The 20,055-nt window shown below is 38.6% G+C and overlaps 1 protein-coding gene across 1 annotated transcript in view; it reads left to right on the top strand.

Annotated features, from left to right (window-relative positions):
- Positions 1 to 20,055, top strand: part of FOLH1B (folate hydrolase 1B) — a 71,609-nt gene that overhangs the window by 33,735 nt on the left and 17,819 nt on the right. Inside the window, exons 8-12 of the mRNA XM_006075174.4 lie at positions 10,549 to 10,647; positions 10,914 to 10,999; positions 12,294 to 12,413; positions 16,484 to 16,566; positions 17,748 to 17,811. Coding sequence (XP_006075236.2) covers positions 10,549 to 10,647; positions 10,914 to 10,999; positions 12,294 to 12,413; positions 16,484 to 16,566; positions 17,748 to 17,811 — 452 coding nt within the window. The remainder of the gene's footprint in view (positions 1 to 10,548; positions 10,648 to 10,913; positions 11,000 to 12,293; positions 12,414 to 16,483; positions 16,567 to 17,747; positions 17,812 to 20,055) is intronic.

Genomic DNA, 20,055 nt, shown 5'->3' with positions numbered 1-20,055 from the left:
ACAGCTTGTATATTTTTGACATTCTTTGTCAGTTGTTTTATTTGCTATTATTTTCTCCCATTCTGAAGGCTGTCTTTTCACCTTGCTTATAGTTTCCTTCATTGTGCAAAAGCTTTTAAGTTTAATTAGGTCCCATTTTTTTATTTTTGCTTTTATTTCCATTACTCTGGGAGATGGGTCATAGAGGATCTTGCTGTGATTTATGTCAGAGAGTGTTTTGCTTATGTTTTCCTCTAGGAGTTTTATTTTTTCTGGTCATATATTAGATCTTTAATCCATTTTGAGTTTATTTTTGTGTATGGTGTTAGAAAGTGTTTTAGTTTCATTCTTTTACAAGTGGTTGACCAGTTTTCCCAGCATGACTTGTTAAACAGATTGTCTTTTCTCCATTGTATATGTTTGCCTCCTTTGTCAAAGATAAGGTGTCCATAGGTGTGTGGATTTATCTCTGGGCTTTCTATTTGTTCCATTGATCTATATTTCTGTCTTTGTGCCAGTACCATACCGTCTTGATGACTGTGGCTTTGTAGTAGAGCCTGAAGTCAGGCAGGTTGATTCCTGCAGTTCCATTCTTCTTTCTCAAGATTGCTTTGGCTATTCGAGGTTTTTTGTATTTCCATACAATTTGTGAAATTATTTGTTCTAGTTCTGTGAAAAAATACCATTGATACCTTGATAGGGATTGCATTGAATCTATAGATTGCTTTGGGTAGTATACTCATTTTCACTATATTGATTTTTCAGATACATGAACATGGTACATTTCTCCATCCATTTGTGTCATCTTTGATATCTTTCATCAATGTTTTATGGTTTTCTATATATAGGTCTTTTGTTTCTTTAGGTAAATTTATTCTTAAGTATTTTATTCTTTTTGTCACAATAGTGAATGGGATTGTTTCCTTAATTTCTCTTTATGTCTTCTCATTGTTAGTGTATAGGAATGCAAGGGATTTGTGTGTATTAATTTTATTTCCTGCAACTTTACTATATTCATTGATTAGCTCTAGTAATTTTCTGCTAGTATCTTTAGGGTTTTCTATGTAGGGGACTTGTCATCTGCAAATAGTGAGTTTTATTTCTTCTTTTCCAACCTGGATTCCTTTTATTTCTTTTTATTCTCTAATTGCTATGGCTAAAACTTCCAAAACTGTGTTGAATAGTAATGGTGAGAGTGGGCACCCTTGTCTTGTTCCTGATTTTAGGGGAAATGCTTTCAAGTTTTCACCACTGAGGATAATGTTTGCTGTGCGTTTATCATATATGGCTTCTATTATGTTGAGGTAAGTTCCTTCTATGCCTGCTTTCTGGGGAGTTTCTATCATAAATGGATGTTGAATTTTGTCAAAGGCTTTCTCCGTATAGATTGAGATAATCATATGGTTTTTATCTTTCAATTTGCTATGTGGTGTATCACATTGATTGATTTGTGAATAGTGAAGAATCCTTGCTTCTCTGGGATAAAGCTCACTTTGTCATGATGTATGATCTTTTTAATATGTTGTTGGATTCTGTTTGCTAGAATTTTGTTAAGCATTTTTGCATCTATGTTCATCAGTGATATTGCTCTGTAGTTTTCTTTTTTGTGGCATCTTTGTCTGGTTTTGGTATTAGGGTGATGGTGGCCTCATAGAATGAGTTTGGGAGTTAACCTTCCTCTGCAATTTTCTGGAAGAGTTTGAGTAGGATAGGTTTTAGCTCTTCTCTAAATTTCGTTAGAATTCACCTGTGAAGCCATCTGGTCCTGGGCTTTTGTTTGTTGGAAGATTTTTGATTTTTGTTCTTGTGATGGGTCTGTTAAGATTTTATGTTTCTTCCTGATTCAGTTTTGGATAGTTATACTTTTCTAAGAATTTGTCCATTTCTTCCAAGTTGTCCATTTTATTGGCATATAGTTGCTGATAGTAGTCTCTTATGAGCCTTTGTATTTCTGTGTTGTCTGTTGTGATCTCTCCATTTTTATTTCTAATTTTGTTGATTTGATTCTTCTCCCTTTGTTTCTTGATGAGTCTGGCTAATGGTTTGTCTATTTTATTTATCTTCTCAAAGAACCAGCTTTTAGTTTTGTTGATTTTTGCTATAGTCCCCTTTGTTTCTTCTCATTTATTTTTGCTATGATTTTTATGATTTCTGTCCTTCTACTAACTTCATTTCTTCATTTCTTCTTTTTCTACTTGTTTTAGGTGTAGAGTCAGGGCATTTATTTTTCTCTTTTTTCTTTAGGTAAGCTTGTATTGCTATGAACCTTTCCCTTAGCACTGCTTTTACTGAATCCCATAGGTTTTGGGTTGTTGTGTTTTCATTTTCACTTGTTTCCATGAATATTTTGATTTCCTTTTTGATTTCTTCTGTGATTTGTTGGTTATTCAGAAGTGTGTTGTTTAGCCTCCATATGTTTGTATTGTTAATAGTTTTTTTCTTGTAGTTGACATCTAATCTTACTGCATTATGATCAGAAAACATGCTTGAAATGCTTTCAATTTTTTGGAATTTACCAAGGCTAGATTTATGGCCCAGAATGTGATCTATCCTGGATAATGTTCCATGTGCACTTGACAAAATGGTGAAATTCATTGTTTTGGGGTGAAATGTCCTATAGATATCAATTAGGTCTAACTAGTCCATTGTATCATTTAAAGCTTGTGTTTCCTTGTTAATTTTCTGTTTGGTTGATCTATCCATAGGTGTAAGTGGGGTATTAAAGTCTCCCACTATTATTGTGTTACTATTAATTTCTCTTTTCATACTTGTTAGCATTTGCTTTCAGTATTGAGGTGCTTCTATGTTGGGTGCATATATATTTATAATTGTTATATCTTCTTGGATTGATCCTTTGATCATTATATAGTGTCCTTCTTTGTTGCTTTTCATGGTCTTTATTTCAAAGTCTATTTTATCTGATATGAATATTGCTGCTCCTGCCTTCTTTTGGTCTCCATTTGTGTGAAATATTTCTTCTGCCCTTCACTTTCGGTCTCCATGTGTCCCTTGGTTTGAGGTGGGTCTCTTGTAGTTAGCATATATAGGGGTCTTGATTTGTATCCATTCAGCCAGTCTTTGTCTTTTGGTTGAGGCATTCAACCTATTTACATTTAAGGTAATTATTGATAAGTATGATCCCATTGCCATCTTCTTTGTTGTTTTGGGTTCAATTTTTTTTTATGTATACATTTTTTTAAAATTTTATTTCAATTTTATAAAACTTTTCTTTGTTTCCTGTCTAGAGAAGATCCTTTAGCCTTTGTTGAAGAGCTGGTTTTGTGGTGCCGAATTCTCTTAGCTTTTGCTTGTCTGTAAAGCTTTTAATTTCTCCTTCATATCTGAATGAGATCCTTGCTGGGTATAGTAATCTAGATTGTAGTTTTTTCTCTTTCATCACTTTAAATATGTCCTGCCATTCCCTTCTGGGCTGAAGAGTTTCTATTGAAAGATCAGCGTTTATCCTTATGGGGAGCCCCTTGTGTGTTATTTATTGCTTTTCCCTTGCTGCTTTTAATATTTGCTCTTTGTGTTTGGTCTTCATTAGTTTGACTGTTATGTGTCTTGGGGTGTTTCACCTTGGGTTTATCCTGTTTGGGACTCTCTGGGCTTTTTTTTGGATTTGGGCGGCTATTTCCTTCCACATTTTAGGGAAGTTTTCAACTATTATCTCAAGTATTTTCTCATACCCTTTCTTTTTGTCCCATCTGGGACACCTATGATTCAAATGTTTGGGCATTTAACGTTGTCCCAGAGGACTCTGAGGTTGTCCTCATTTATTTTAATTCTTTTTTTCTTTTTCCCTCTCTGCTTCATTTATTTCCACTATTCTATCTTCCACCTCACTTATCCTATCTTCTGCCTCAGTTATTCTGGTTCTGTCCAGAGTCCTTTTGATCTCAGCTATTACCTTATTCATTATTGATTAACTCTTCTTTATTTCTTCTAGGTCCTTGTGAAACATTTCTTGCATCTTCTCAATCCTTGTCTCTAGTCTATTTATCGGTAACTCCACTTTGTTTTCAAGATTTTGGATCATCTTTACAATCACTATTCTGAATTCTTTTTCAGGTAGACTTCCTATCTCCTCTTTTGTTTTGTTTGGTGGGCATTTATCATGTTCCTTTACCTGCTGAATATTTCTCTGCCTTTTCATTTTGTTTGGATTGCTGTGTTTGGGGTGCCCTTACTGTAGGCTGGAATTCGTGGTTCCTCTTTATTGTGGAGCCTGCTCCCTGTGGGTGGGTTGGACTAGTGGCTTGTCAGGGTTTCCTGGTTTGGGGAGTTTGCACCTGTGTTCTGGTGGGTGGAGCTGAATCTCTTCTGTCTGACATGCAATGAAGTGTACAGTAATGAGTTTTCGGGTTTCTATGCATTTGACATGGCTTTGGGCAGCCTGTCTTTTAATGCTCAGGGCTTTTAATGCTTTGCTAGAGAGTTAGTGTGGTATGTTTTGCACTGGAACTTTGGAATTTGGGTGGAGCTTGGTTTCTGTGTAGGTATGGAGACTTTTGGGTGAGCTCTTGTCTATTAATGTTCCCTGGAATCAGGAGTTCTCTGATGTTCTCAGGTTTTGGAGTTAAGCCTCTTGCCTCTGACTTTCATTCTTTCTCTTACAGTAGCCTCAAGACTTCTCCATCCATACAGCACAGATGATAAAACATCTAGGTTAGTGGTGAAACAATTCTCCACAGTGAAGGACACCCCAGAGAGGTTCACAGAGTTACATGGAGAAAAGAAGAGGGAAGAGGGAAATAGAGGTGACCAGGAGGAGAAGAGGGGAAGTCAAAAGGTGAGAGAGCAGTCTAGCCAGTAATCAGTTCCCTAAGTGCTCTCCACAGTCTGGAATACCCAGAGAGATTCACAGAGTAAGTAGAGAAGAGAAGGGGAAGGGAGGAGATAGAGGTGACCTGGGGGAGAGTCAAAAGGGGAGAGGGCAATTAAGGCAGTAATAACATCCCTAATTGAAAATCAGTACTGGAGATTAGATTCTTAAAGGTACAAAATTGATAACAAATACCAAAAAGCAAAGATTAAAAATCTAGAGTAGAGGTTAGACTCTCAAACATACAATATAAAAAACACAAAGCAAAATCAATCACAAAATTTAAAAAGCATATATATATGAAATTTGCTTTTAAAAGTAGGGTCTTCTGTTTGCAAGGTAATAGTAGGTTATAAAAATGAAAATTAAAGGAATTATAAATAAATTTAAAAAATTAAAAAGTGATGATAGTAAAAATATATCCAGGAATTTCTCTGGAGCTATTGTGGGCAGTGTGGGGTGAGTTCAGTTGCAGATAGTTCCTTTTTCCAGCTTGTACTTCTTCTCAAGGTCTATAGGCCCCTCCAAAGCTTAGTCAGTGTTAGCTACAGGGTTTTAATGTGTTGCACCTGTCACTTCCAGAGCAATTACCTCCTCTTTGTTTATTTTGCTTCCTCTGTTTTCAAGTCTCTTCAGTGTCTAATTTGCACCCTGACACAAGGCACACTTGTTCAGTTGTGTTGTGGGGAGGGAGGAACACTGTAAACAAATATTGTTGGCATGTGTGAGGAGTGCTCGCAGTGTGTGGACCATACTGGGTTTGCACCAGCTCATGGAAGTGTATGCTTCCCGGGTCTACACTGCTCAGGCTCCAGGGTGCTCTGCAAAGGAACTGTCCAAAGCGGGCCCTGCGTATCGTGCACTTCCTAGATCTAAGCTGCTCAGGTTCTTGGGTACTCTGAAGGGCACAGACTCAGTTGGGCCTGCGTTTTGTGCTCTTCCAAGGTTCAAGCAGCTTAGGTGACCAGGTGCTTGGAGAGTGCACTGTCCCAGGTGGGCTGTGCATCTTAATCACCTTCCTGTTCCTGGCCGCTCTGTTTCCTGGGTGCGCTGCGAGAGCACCATCTCAGGTGTGCCGTGTGTCTCCTGTGGAAAGCTGATCTTAGGCTGCGACCCTCCTGGCAGATGTCAACCATCCAGGATCCCAGGAAGATGTGGTTAGCAACTGGGAGCCTGCTCACAGTTTGGTGGAGAATGCCATCTCTGGGGCTAAGATTGCCCCTTGCCTTCCAGTTCTGGCTGTCGCCCACCTGCCTCTCTGCCTCCAGCATGGGGAGGGGCCTGTGTGAAGCCGGCCAGCTCTCCTTTGGTATTCATTCAGTCCTTTTTTCTGTGAGCAGGCCAGGCTGCGTGTTAGAGCCTTATGCAGGAAAATTCAATTTTTTTTTTTCTTTCTGGTGATTCCACAGTTTGGGTTGCTATCTCATGTTAGCTCCCTCAGATTGTCCTCAGGGCATTCAGGCCTGGTCCTTACCCTAAGCATGCAGACCGTGCCTCCCTGTCCAGCCCCCACTCACTTGTGGCAGACATGAGCATCTGTGCTACTTCTCCACTGACGGTTGTGGTTAGGCATGTATTCTGTAGGTTTTTTTTTTTTTTTTTCCCTCCCAGTTATGTTGCCTTCTGAGATTCCAAAACTCCCCACAGACCCACCTGTGAGAGGGTTTTCTACTGTGTCAAAACTTCTCCTTCACAACTCCCTCCCAGGACAGGTCTCCATCCCTAACTCTTTTGCCTTTCTGTCTTTTATATTTTGTCCTACCTCCTTTCGAAGAGAATGTGTTGCCTTTCTGGGTGTCTGGTGTCCTCCACCAGTGTTCAGAAGTTGTTTTGTGTACATTGCTCAGCATTTAAATGATCTTTTGATGAATATGTGGGGGAGAAAGTGGTCTCCCTGCCCTATTCTACCATCTTGGGACCACCCCTCCACTGCATTTTTTAAAATTAATCTTTGGCTGCGCTGGGTCTTCGTTGCTGCACATGGGCTTTCTCTAGTTGCTGCAAGTGGGGGCTATTCTTCATTGCAGTTCATGGGCTTCTCATTGTGGGGGCTTCTCTTGTTGAATAGCACAGGCTCTAGAGCGAGGATCAGTAGTTGTGGCTCCTGGGTTTAGTTGCTCTGCTGCAGATGGAATCTTTCCAGATTAAAAAATCAAACCCACATCCCCTGCATTGGTAGGAGGATTCTTAACCACTGGACCACCAGGGAAGTCTGCTCCACTGTGCTGAAGCATTGTGCTAAATCTATCACCCCCTATTTGTGTCAAGGCCATGCTTCCATTATATGCTCCCAGTCAGGAACTAGATGCCACAAGGATATTAAATGAGGCCCATTACTGGGAGACATGGACTCCTCTGATGGGAGGGATAGAAATGCTGAGAGCAAGGCTCCTGGGATTCTGCCACCAACAATCTTCTCTCTTTTACTCTCTATCTGGCTTTCTTGGCCTTTCCTAGCGTCCTTGTTATTTCTTTCATTGGCCTTTCCCCTGATAAATCTCTTACTTATTGAATTCTCTTATTGACTATTTTTTCATGGACCTAGAATAACACCCTTTGAAAGCATCTTCCATTGATTATCATCTTAATTCATTCCTCTTCCTCCTCTGCTTTCATCACTGAAGCTTCTTCGAAGTTGTTATTGTTTAACCTGATGTTGGAACTCTTTCCTCTTTCCTGTCCTGCTTTCTACCGTCTTTCTGTCCTTTCTTCTCCATTACTCTCGAGCAGGGTTCAAGAAGTCATCACTGATTTCTCTAGTGATTTATCACTAGATACCAAAGCATTTGGCTAATTTCTTTTCTTTGAATTCAAGGCAGTCTTAGTAACTATTTTAGAATGTATGAGAAAACTTTTCATGACCTAGTGCAATGCCCTCATTGTAAGTGAGGAGGCTGTCATCAGACAGCTGGAGGAATTTGTCCAATTTAACGAGGTTTCCCAGGTGGCGCTAGTGGTAAAGAACCCACCTGCCAAGGCAGGAGACATAAGAGACTTGGGTTCAATCCCTAGGTGTGAAGATCTCCTGGAGGAGGGCATGGCAACCCACTCCAGTATTCTTGCCTGGAGAATCCCATGGACAGAGGAGCCTGGTGGGCTGCAGTCCAGAGAGTCACGAGGAGTTGCATATAACTAAAGCTATTTGGCATGTACTCATGCATGGTCCATTGAAGGGCAGATTAAGAAACAGCACCCTGGTCTGTTTTTCTGTTGAACTCTTAACTTTGCCATGTGGGTTAAGGCTCAGGATGGAGCACAGTTTTTGAGGGCACCATAGACTATGTATTTGTCTAAATATAGAGTCTAAATATTCATTGCATTTAAAAGATGAGTGTGATTATAGCATTACTTGTAATAGTGGAAAACTATAAACAATACAGAACTTCAATCATTGATAAGTAGTTAAATACATTGCTATGATAGTACATGAAGCTATTAAAATATATATTGTACAAGAGTATTTAATGATGTGGATATATGCTTATAGTATTGAATGGGAAAAACAGTTTCAAAAATATGTATGGTGGTGGTTTATTGGCAATGTCGTGTCCAACTCTTCTGTGACTCCATGGACTGTAGCCTGTCAAGCTCCTTTGTGGGATTCTCCAGTCAAGAAGACTGGAGTGGGTAGCCATTCCCTACTCCAGGGGATCTTCCTGACCCAGGAATCAAACCTGGGTCTCCTGCATTGCAGGCAGATTCTTTACTGACTGAGCTACAAAGGAAGTCCATAATTCTAAATGCTGTACAAAAGTAAACCTGTATTATTGTAGTTAGAAGAAGAATGCATGGAAGGAAAAAAGAAGGGATTTTATGGAATTAGACATGAGGTTTGTTTAATCTAGTGTCTACCATTTGACTAGGGTAAACTAGTCAAATTTGGCTATGCTCTAACTGTGTTACTACAGTAATTACTTAATGAAAAAATTACCAAATGTGTTTAAGTCAGCTTTAGTAAGTCATTTTGTAAATGCAGTCATTAATATCATAACTGCTATGGAAGTATACTTTGCATTCAAGACAGTGATTAAAAATGAATTTTGGAAAGTACAACATAATTTTTGGAAGGAGGCAATGATCTGCATATACAAAGGCAATAAGATAGTTTCCATTTCTCCATCCATATATATACTTTGTAAGGGCTTTCCTGGTGGACAGTAATACAGACAAAAAAATCGGAGTCAGACACAACTGAGCGACTAACACTTTATTTTATACTTTGTAAGATATAATGAAACACTATACATGATTAGAATTTAATCTTATTAAAAATGTAAGAACATACAATTTGTGAATTTCACTGTGAAAATTTACTCCCTCTGCATAATTAAGGAATGTGGTATGTGTCCCTGATGGTCAATTCTCATATTCCCACAAATGGTTAGCAATGTAATACTATGAACTAATTAGAAAAGACAGTATTTTATAAATTAGATATATCATAAAATGAAAGTTTCTTAATAAATGTTTAAGAAGAAAAGAGACATAAAGTTATATAATGGCCCAGGAATGCTGAGAACTTTATAAAAAGTTGATGAAATTTGAGTTATAGTAAAATTTTAATTTACCTGGGTGGGATGTTCATACTCTTTTTTACTCTTTTATACTAAAGTGAATGTGGTTATATGGCTTCTGTTTGCCTCCCTGAGTAACTACCAGGATTGTGACAGCAGGAGCAATCATAATAAAGACAGGGACAGTAGCATTAACATACATAAAGTGCTCATTAGGCTCTAGCACTTACACTCTGCTAAATGCTTTACATATTTTTTATCAATTTACTTATAAAACAGCCACATGAGTTAATATTGTAATAACTTATTTTACAAATAAATCAAAGTTCAGAGAATACGTGGTAGATCTGGGATCCAAATTCATGTCTGATGTAAAAGTCAACTTTGGTGGTGGTGTTCAATTGCTCAGTCATGTTTGACTCTTTGCGACCCCAGAGACTGCAGTACACCAGGCTTCCCTGTCCTTACCTATCTCCTAGAGTTTGCTCAAATGCATGTCCATTGAGTTGATGATGCCATCCAACCATCTCATCCTCTGTTGCCCTCTTCTCCTCTGGCCCTCAGTTTTTCCCAGCATCAGGGTCTTTTCCAATAAGTCGGCTCTTCCCCTCAGGTAGCCAAAGTACTGGAGCTTCAGCTTCACCTTCCAATGAATATTCAGAGTTGATTTCCTTTAGGATTGACTGTCTTGATCTCCTTGCTGTCCCAGGGACTTTCAAGAGTCTTCTCCAGCACCACAGTTTAAAAGCATTAATTCTTTGCCACTTAGCCTTCTTTATGGTCCAACTCTCACATCCATACATGACCACTGGAAAAACTGTAGCTTTGACTATACGGACCTTTGTTGGCAAAGTAATGTCTCTGCTTTTTAAGATGCTGTCTAGTTTTGTCATAGCCTTTTTTCCCAAGGAGCAGGCATCTTTTAATTTCACATCTGTAGTCACCATGGTGTAAGGGTTAAATGGTATATCCTATGCAAATTGTACTAGAAGCTATTATAAGCAGGCATTCAAGAAAGCAAGTTCAGGGACTTCCCTGGCAGACCAGTGGTTAAAACTTTGCCTTCCAGTGCAAGGGGCACAGGTTTGATTCCTGGTCAGAGATTAAGATTCCACATGATGCACAGTGTGGCCAAGCAATCAAACAAAAACAGAAAGCAAGTTCTTTGACATTTTAACTTATAACCTCAGAATTAACTATCAGCTAATAATATTTTTTTATGTTCAACAGAAGAATGGGTGGATTAGCACCCCCAGATGACAGCTGGAAAGGAGGTCTTCAAGTGCCCTACAATGTTGGACCTGGATTTATTGGAAACTTTTCTGCACAGTTAAGAGATTGTTTTTATTGTAACCCTCTTTAGGGGGAGGAAACCTTTTTTCAAAAAAAGGTTTTTTTTGAAAATTTTAGAGGATGACTCAAAAGTAAAATCTACTATCAGCAGGAGATATAACAACAGGTTGGAAAGGGTATCACAATTGGACAATTATCGCTTATGTGAATTTAGAAATATTCAAAAAATAGAAGATTTAGAAAATGTGGGTGGCAAGCTGTTAACCAATATTGTTAGCTTGTGTCCTCTATTTTTGCATTAGAAAAGTCAAGATGCATATCCATTCCAACAATAAAGTGGAAAGAATTTACAACGTGATTGGAACGCTCAGAGGGGCAGTGGAGCCAGGTAATTTAGTCATTTGTTCAGCAAATATGGATTGGGCAATTCTTTGGTGCCAGATACTGCGCTGAACTCTGGGAATGTAGAGTGAACAAAGCAAGGCAACTCTTAGTCCTAATGGAACTCGTGTAAACACAAAACAGATCCATAGGAGGTAATTTTGCATTGTGATGCATGTTGTGAGTAAAGGTTGGGACTAGATTGGTCAGATGAGCAAGCTTGGTGAAAAACTATACATGCTTCAATTAAAGGAACAAGGGAGGAGGAGCAGGGAGAGATCGTTTCTAGGTGTTTAATCTGAGCATTTTTTCTTTTTAAAGAACTCCAGTTTTCTTTACTGCATATTTTGCATGGAGAAATATCTTCATAATAATGATAAATAACACTCTTACGAAGTTAAGATAACTTCAAGTTAATGAATCCTGTACATGGATTTATTTTTTTTTTTTACACTGAAATTGGTAAAATGCATAAACATGTGATTTTCATATGATTTCAGATAACCTGCTCAGTGATACATTTGAAAATAATCTTACTTTATTATGTTTTGATTCCTTAGGACCTATAAATTTATAACGAAAATAGAATTAAACTGCATATCTTTCATACAAGCAGCCAGTATTTTCTTTCAGGGGTAAAGAATATTGATATGCCTTCCAGTGAGCACTAAGTGATAAACAACTATTTATTGAACCTCACTGAGTACATGTTTTGTGCCAGCTCTGTGCTAGGCTTTGGGGATGGAGGGATTTTTATAAAAGACCCAGACCAGGGACAAGGAGCCCCCTACATTTAAGTGTGGTAAATGCTTTATCAACATGAAAAGACTGCCTTGAAAGCAGGGTAGTGGTGTGATTCCCTCTCCCTGTAGAAATGGGAGCAGATTATAGAGAGGTAGAATTTGTGAGCTGTACCTTAAAAACTAAGTAGAAAGAGTAGAACGTGGAGAACTCATTACATGGCCACTCTATTCTTTTACTCTGAAAATACTGAAAGCAGTGTAAATTGGTAAAAGAGGAGCAACAGAGAAGTAAAGAGGTGGAAAAGGATACTTTTATATTCACTTATCATTACTTATATAGTTATAATTACTATAATTCATTGAAGTATTTACATTTGCTTATCACATGTATATTTTCTTCATACATCACATTCAGAATAGTGATATATTTATGTAACTCTTTAGGAATGTTGCTATCTTGAGTCCTTAGTGCCTTGTGTTTAGATGCTATTGAGTCATTTGCTGTTTGCTCTGTTCTTGACCTGGAATGGCAAGTAATTTTGCAATGATGCTTTCTAGACAGATACGTCCTTCTTGGAGGCCACCGTGACTCCTGGGTATTTGGCGGCATTGACCCTCAGAGTGGAGCAGCTGCTGTTCATGAAATTGTCAGGAGTTTTGGAAAGCTGAAAAAAGAAGGTAATGTAAGCAAAAAGTAAAAAGACCATTTTTTCTGAATCTCAGTTTGGTCTTCAGTAAAGTGAGTGTAAAATTACCACCTCAGTGGTTTGTGTGAAACAGGAGAGGCTGCATGCAAATTAAATCATAGTAGTAGCATACAATACATAATAGCGGTTAGGAGCAGAGAGTAGCTTTCAGTAGTTAGCAGCTATATTACTTGTGTTCAGTTACTTAGTTGTGTCTGACTCTTTGCAACCCCATGGACTGTAGCCCACCAGGCTTCTCTGTCCATGGGACTCTCCAGCCAAGAATACTGGAGTGGGTTGTCATACCCTCCTCCAGGGGATCTTTCCAACTCAGGGATCAAACCTGCATCTCCCGCATTAGAGGTAGATTCTTTACCAACTGTGCCACCTTATATTGGTTAATAATATTGTTTATTCTTTTATATATTTATTTGTAATAATTCCTTTATATATAATATTCATATTACTTATGTTTAGATATTAAATTATAATCTGAAATAAAGGAATTATACTGTTCATGGTTTCTTTTGGCAACAAAGAAGATGGAAATGGGTTTCTTCGCTGGAGAATAGCCATCAGAATTAGATTATAAGCCACTGTGTCCTGGTCTGAGAAGTGTGAACAGGAGTTCCTTGGTCTCTTCCAGCCTAAGGCCTCAGGTCAAGGGCACTAAGTGACTGAGGAGATGAAAGCTTATTCAGAAAAATGCTGGTCTTCTTGCTTAATAGGATGCTGTCAAAAGTTTCATATCTGCATTCTCACATTCCAGCTTTGGTTTCTTTCGCGGACTTTCAGATTATACTATACTATTAGACTGACCATTACTTCAGTCATTTTAGAACATTTTTATGAAACCAAAATAAAATTTAGTTCAAATGGTTGTTTTTTAAAATGAACATTGCACACTGAGAACAGAAGGTCTACTTTGTTTACTGCTCCTGCAGACAAGGTGTCTGTGGGCTGGAAATGTGATCCATAATTTTTCTTTTTTCTTAGCAACAGTGAAAACAGTAAAAATATGTTAAGTTTAGTAAAAATATGTGATGTTTGCCTGGTACCTACTTTCTCAGAGAAACAATGTTATTATGTGTGCTATCTGTTTTGAACACATAGCACCAGGGAGATGTTTACCTAGTTATTTCTCATTTCGATTTACAAATATATTAACTGATGGACTTCCCTGGTGGTCTAGTGATTAAGACTCCATGCTTCCAGTGCAGGGGGCACAGATTCGATCCCTGGTTGGAAAGATCCCACAAAGCAAAAATAAATGAACTGAAGTGTTTCAGTTCAGTTCAGTTCGGTTCAGTTCAGTTCAGTTTGGTTCAGTCACTCAGTCGTGTCCAACTCTTTGCGACCCCATGAATTGCAGCACGCCAGTCCTCCCTGTCCATCACCAACTCATGGAGTTTACCCAAACTCATGTCCATCGAGTTGGTGATGCCATCCAGCCATCTCATCCTCTGTCATCCCCTTCTCCTCCTGCCCTCAATCCCTCCCAGCATCAGGGTCTTTTCCAGTAGTCAGCTCTTCGCATGAGGTGGCCAAAGTATTGGAGTTTCAGCTTCAGCATCAGTCCTTCCAAAGAACACCTAGGACTGGTCTCCTTTAGGATGGACTGGTTGGATCTTCTTGCAGTCCAGGGGACTCTCAAGAGTCTTCTCCAACACCACAGTTCAAAAGCATTGATTCTTTGGCGCTCAGCTTTCTTCACAGTCCAACTCTTACATCCATACATGACCACTGGAAGAACCATAGCCTTGACTAGACGGACCTTTGTTGGCAAAGTAATGTCTCTGAATATGCTATCTAGGTTGGCCATAACTTTCCTTCCAAGGAGTAAGCATCTTTTAATTTTATGGCTGCAGTCACCATCTGCAGTGATTTTGAAGCCCCCCAAAATAAACTCTGCACTGTTTCCCCTCTTTCCCCATGCCATGAAGTGATGGGACCAGATGCCATGATCTTAGTTTTCTGAATGTTGAGTTTTAAGCCAACTTTTTCACTCCCCTCTTTCACTTTCACCAAGAGGCTTTTTAGATCCTCTTCATTTTCTGCTGAAGTGTTTAGGATTTAGTAATTCACCCAAGGTTGTGTAGCGGGTGTGTGACAGAGTCTGGGATTGAAATTCAGATTTCTGGCTCCCAGTCCAAAAAACCATGACATCTCTCTTTGAAATCAAATTTAAGAGTGCTCTATTCTTTTTACCACACAGTTTTCTTATTATTTAAGAAAACAGAATTATGGAAACTAGAATTTATATAGTTTGTGAAATTAGGTTCTTTTAAATATTATGAAATGTTTCATTATTTTGCAAGAAGGATCCCTGTGGTAAATATAAAACATGACTATGACAGTTTCAGGGTATGCCTACAGACTGCAGTGATGAGGAATAATAGTTATTAGGGGATGTGAATAATAACTATTAATACTCTTAACAAACATGAAGCACTTGACTCAATAGCCAGAGGGATATTCAGTCTTAATAAGCACAAATGAAATATGTACTGAAACAATGACAGCTTGCACTGTTTAGAGCACTTGTTTAATGCTGTCTTTATAACTATTATGCCATTTAATCCTCCCAACAGTCAAAGAGTATCTTTATCTTTGCTCTGCTCTTCCTGGTATACAGATGATGAAACAGGGATTTAGCAAGTTTGAGTAACATTCCCTTGGTCATACTGCTAGTAAGTAAAAGAACCAGGGCTTGAATTAAGATCTTTTAAACTCCAAGGTCAGTGTTTTTAACTCCAAGCCATATGAGCTTCCTACTGAATGGTGTACTTTTCAGCAGCAGCAGACCCTGTTGTTGCAAACGGAGCTTCTGTTGACTAATTCTGGCAGAGAATGGAGTGAAGTCACACAGCCAACTGACACTGAACAATTGTTTGTGTGATGCCAGTGCAGCTCGGAAGAGTTGTAAAGGATTTTCTCTCAGTTCTATTGGCTGTAAGACCATAGTCTACATCTAGCACTTTCTTTCACTCCAGGCAGCTGCAGACCACAGATGGCTTCCTATTCTTAGCTAGTCATTGTAAACCTATTAGAATGTTTTATGAACTCATAGAATATTAAAAAAAAATTATTTATTTAAATGTATTTATTTTTAATTTAAGGATAATCACAATATTGCTTTGGTTTCTGCCATACATCAACATCAATCAGCCATTTGTATACATATGTCCCTTCCATCTTAAGCCTCCCTCCCACCTCCCATCCTATCCCATCCCTCTAGGTTGTCACACAGCCCCTGTTTGAGTTCCCTGGATCTCACAGAATTTTTACCATTCCCCCCCCTTTTCAATACAAATGATCTAATTTGTATTGACAGATCAGGTTTAAAATCATTGGGAAGGAAATTAAGATTATCACCATAATTCACCCTTCCTAAGCAACCAATGAATTTTTGCTGTTGTTATGCTGTTGGGCATGCTGATGTCTTGTCTATATTGTGCATTTTCCCAGCTTTTATCAGTTCAGTTCAGTTGCTCAATTGTGTCCAACTCTTTGCAACCCCATGGACTGTAGCACGCCAGGCTTCCCTGTCCATCACCAACTCCTGGAGTTTACTCAAACTCATGCCCATTGAGTCGGTGATGCCATCCAACCATCTCATCCTCTGTTGTACCCTTCTCCTGTCTTCAATCTTTCCCAGCATCAGGGTCTTTTCCAGTGAGTCAGTTCTTTGCATCAGGTGGCCAAAGTATTGGAGCTTCAGCTTTAGCATCAGTCCTTCCAATGAATATTCAGGACTGATTTCTTTTAGGATGAACTGGTTGGATCTCCTTGCAGTCCAAGAGACTCTCAAGAGTCTTCTCCAACACCATAGTTCAAAAGCATCAATTCTTCATCACTCAGCTTTCTTTATGGTCCAACTCTCACATCCATACATGACTACTGGAGAAACCTTAGCTTTGACCAGACGGAACTTTGTTGGCAAAGTAATGACTCTGCTTTTTAATATGCTGTCTAGAATGGTCATAACTTTTCTTCCAAGGAGCAAGCATCTTTTAATTTCATGGCTGCAGTCACCATCTTAGTTATGCACATATATTTCAGGATGGAGGCCTCGAAGAACAATTCTGTTTGCGAGCTGGGATGCAGAAGAATTTGGTCTTTTTGGTTCCACTGAGTGGGCAGAGGTTAGTTGATAATTCAATGTAAATATATTTTCATAATAATAAAGCAGATAATATTTAATTCACAAGAATGTAAGAATAATGTCAATCCAGCAAGAAAATATTCAAACTTTTTTTCAAAAGTCTGAAACAACATATTCATGTTCAAAAATCTTGTCACATGAGAACTAAATTGTACTTGAACTTTTACAGCCACTTAATGTCAATTGTGGAAATAATTTTTGCTTTCTGAGAATGTGCTGGTAGCTAAATAAATCCACTAGAAACTGTACATCATAATAAGATACCAGGTTTCAGTTTTTTCAGGTTAGCTGCTAAAGCTATTCATATTTAAATACTCCTTCAGCTTGTACTGTCTTCCTCATATCATAATGACCTACTTTAAATCATGCTAAGAGTGAGATGGAAAAATCTCACCACAGAATATTTATGAGGCTTCTTGCAAAGTAATTTTACCTGCATGCATTATCGGCTGTGGGTAATAGCAGCATTGCTGGTAAAGTAAATATATGTAAAAATAACATTAATTACATTAACTTCTAGTCATGATATAAATATTTACTTATCTCCTATTACCTTTAAATTATGAGAAGCCATGTGTACTTATATTTTCTTTGAAGTTTACCAAGAAAAAAATGGTGTTCCTGTAAAGGAAGTTTTATGCTGGTGTCAAGAAGAGCCAAAATATCTTGATTTGCCTCTTTCATATTATTTTTTTCACTTAGTTTCATGTTTTTTCACTTTTTTTTTATAGTCAGGACACAGAAAATTGCTTGTTTTTGAGGTTCAGAATCTACTTCTATCAAAAAAAATCTTGCTACTCTTTGGCAGTGTTTTAAAATTGAAAACAATGTTTTAAAGTTTTGACCAGTAGGTGGTACCGTAACACAGAAGAACTTAGCTTCTAGGCTTAATGTGTGATTAAGAAATCAACTTTTCCGCTCACCATATTAAGAATGTGGACAGTTTCATCTCAAATTTTAGTCTTAAAAATGTTTTGCTTGTTATTTCTTGCCAAATTCTTTCAAACGTTGAAAATCTGGAAAGTCTTATATGTCAAATTTGGTGTGAAATTGGGCCTTCATTCACACACCATACAGTAAATGTATATGTGCATTTTTTTTTAAGAAGGGAGTTATGACTATATGTTTATTAATTTATTTAACTTTATTTATTTATTATAGGAAAATTCCAGACTCCTTCAGGAGCGTGGTGTGGCCTATATCAATGCTGATTCTTCTATAGAAGGTGAATATCATCAGTTTCATAGGAAAATACATATGATCTTGGTAGTAGCAGCAGTTTAGTTCATAAATCATGCACTGACAAGGAATAGAAATCCAGGGACAGGTGGTGAGGGAATCTCCTGCTGGTTTGTTGTGCTCACGGCAGCTGTGAGCTCTAGGATGCTAATTTGGACTCTATTTTGATTTGCTTGTTTCATCTGGCAGATACCATATCTATGGTAGGAATTCAGTGATTGTTAAATGAATAAATCAGTTATGGAACTAGAGATTTCTGTAATTTTAGAGTGGGGTATCAAAAAGCTATGATTTATGTTTAACTCCTGTCATTATCTATCATGCATACAAATTTTGAGGACAGATACTGGCTTCCAAGATTTCATCTTTCACCAAGATTTTTTTCTTCTAGATTTTTTTTCTTCAATTCAAATACTTACTAAGCACCCCTCTATGCAATGAACTTTCCAAGATTTCAAAAGAATTAGGGGTTGATATAGAACAATCTAATACTCGAGAGTTTAAGATTTAGTATGTGCTGTGCTGTGCTTAGTCGCTGAGTCATGTCAAACTGTTTGCGACTCCATGGACTGCAGCCTGCCAGGCTCCTTTGTCCATGGGAATTCTCCAGGTAAGAATACTGGAGTGGTTTGTCATGCCCTCATGCAGGGGATCTTCCCAACCTAGGGATCGAACCTAAGTCTCCTGCTTTGCAGGCGGATTTTTTGCCATCTGAGTCACTAGAGAAGCCCAAAATTTAGTATAGATGATAAATCAGTCTAGGATTCTGATATATGCAGGTACTCTCAGAAAGATATTATTGTACTGATCTTGGAATTCAGAGGACAGAATGATAGCAAGTTCAGGAAAGGCTTGAGAAATGAGATAAGCATTGAAGACAGGACTTTTGAATGGGTTTGTTTTGATAAACAGAGATTCAAATGAAGAGACAACCTCAGGTCAACTTCCAAGAAACCCAAACAGTGCATTGTCACTCACTGCACCATGTGATGGTTTAGTTGCTAAGTTGTGTCCGACTCTTGCGACCCCATGGACTGGAGCCTGCCAGGCTCCTCTGTCCATGGGATTTTCCAGGCAAGAATACTAGAGTGGTTTGCTATTTCGTTCATCAGGGGATCTTCCCAACCCAGGGATCAAACCCAGAACTTCTGCACTGCAGTCAGATTCTTTAGCGACCGAGCTACCAGGGAAGCTGGTATGAATCACACTACACCATCAGATCAGATCAGATCAGTCACTCAGTCGTGTCCGACTCTTTGCGACCCCATGAATCTCAGCACTCCAGGCCTCCCTGTCCATCACCAACTCCCGGAGTTCACTGAGACTCACGTCCATCGAGTCAGTGATGCCATCCAGCCATCTCATGCTCTGTCGTCCCCTTCTCCTGCTGCCCCCAATCCCTCCCAGCATCAGAGTCTTTTCCAATGAGTCAATTCTTTGCATGAGGTGGCCAAAGTACTGGAGTTTCAGCTTTAGCATCATTCCTTCCAAAGAAATCCCAGGGCTGATCTCCTTCAGAATGGACTGGTTGGATCTCCTTGCAGTCCAAGGGGCTCTCAACAGTCTTCTCCGACACTAGCCCTACCCATCTTTCTGTTCCTTGACCACATGTAACTTGTCAGCCACTGTGACTGCTGTTCTCTATACTCAGATTACTGTTCAACACACCATCTGTTTAATTCTTTTTTCCAGGAAAAAATATGTTTGTAATACTCATCACTGCCATTATTAAGTAATTATTTGTTTTAGAAACTGCCTCCCTTTCTAGACTATATTCTTCCACCAGGAACAGGTGGGATCATACTTCTTCATCCCTGGATTCTTAATGTCTCATTAAATAAATGTTATTTGCGTGGGTGCAACAAATGAATGAAGGGTGGACTATAGAATATTTTCTTCAGTTTATTAGTAAGTCTGCCATGTCAAAAACAGTTGGGACATGGCATATGATGGAGGCACATTGGCATTTACATTTTCTTCTTTGTCCATGTATCTGAGCTGCGTTGTCTCCTAAGTTAGTGCATTTCGGTTATCTTCCTCTCCTTCCTCTGATTTTCCTTAGTTAGTGGCTCAGAGGTTGGGCTTATATCTGGCCCTTCTACTTCTTAATTATGTGACCTCAGGTTGTTGCTCTCTGTGTCTCAGTTTTATCAGCTCTCAATAGGTTTATTAAGATCACATATCTCAAAGGTTCTTGTAAGGGTAGAAGTTAATAATTACAAAATTCCCA

Source organism: Bubalus bubalis, chromosome 5 (genome assembly GCF_019923935.1).
Source record: "Bubalus bubalis isolate 160015118507 breed Murrah chromosome 5, NDDB_SH_1, whole genome shotgun sequence".
Classification (NCBI taxonomy): domain Eukaryota; kingdom Metazoa; phylum Chordata; class Mammalia; order Artiodactyla; family Bovidae; genus Bubalus; species Bubalus bubalis.
The sequence above is the reverse complement of the archived record's forward strand: the minus strand, read 5'-3'. Positions and strand labels throughout refer to the sequence as shown.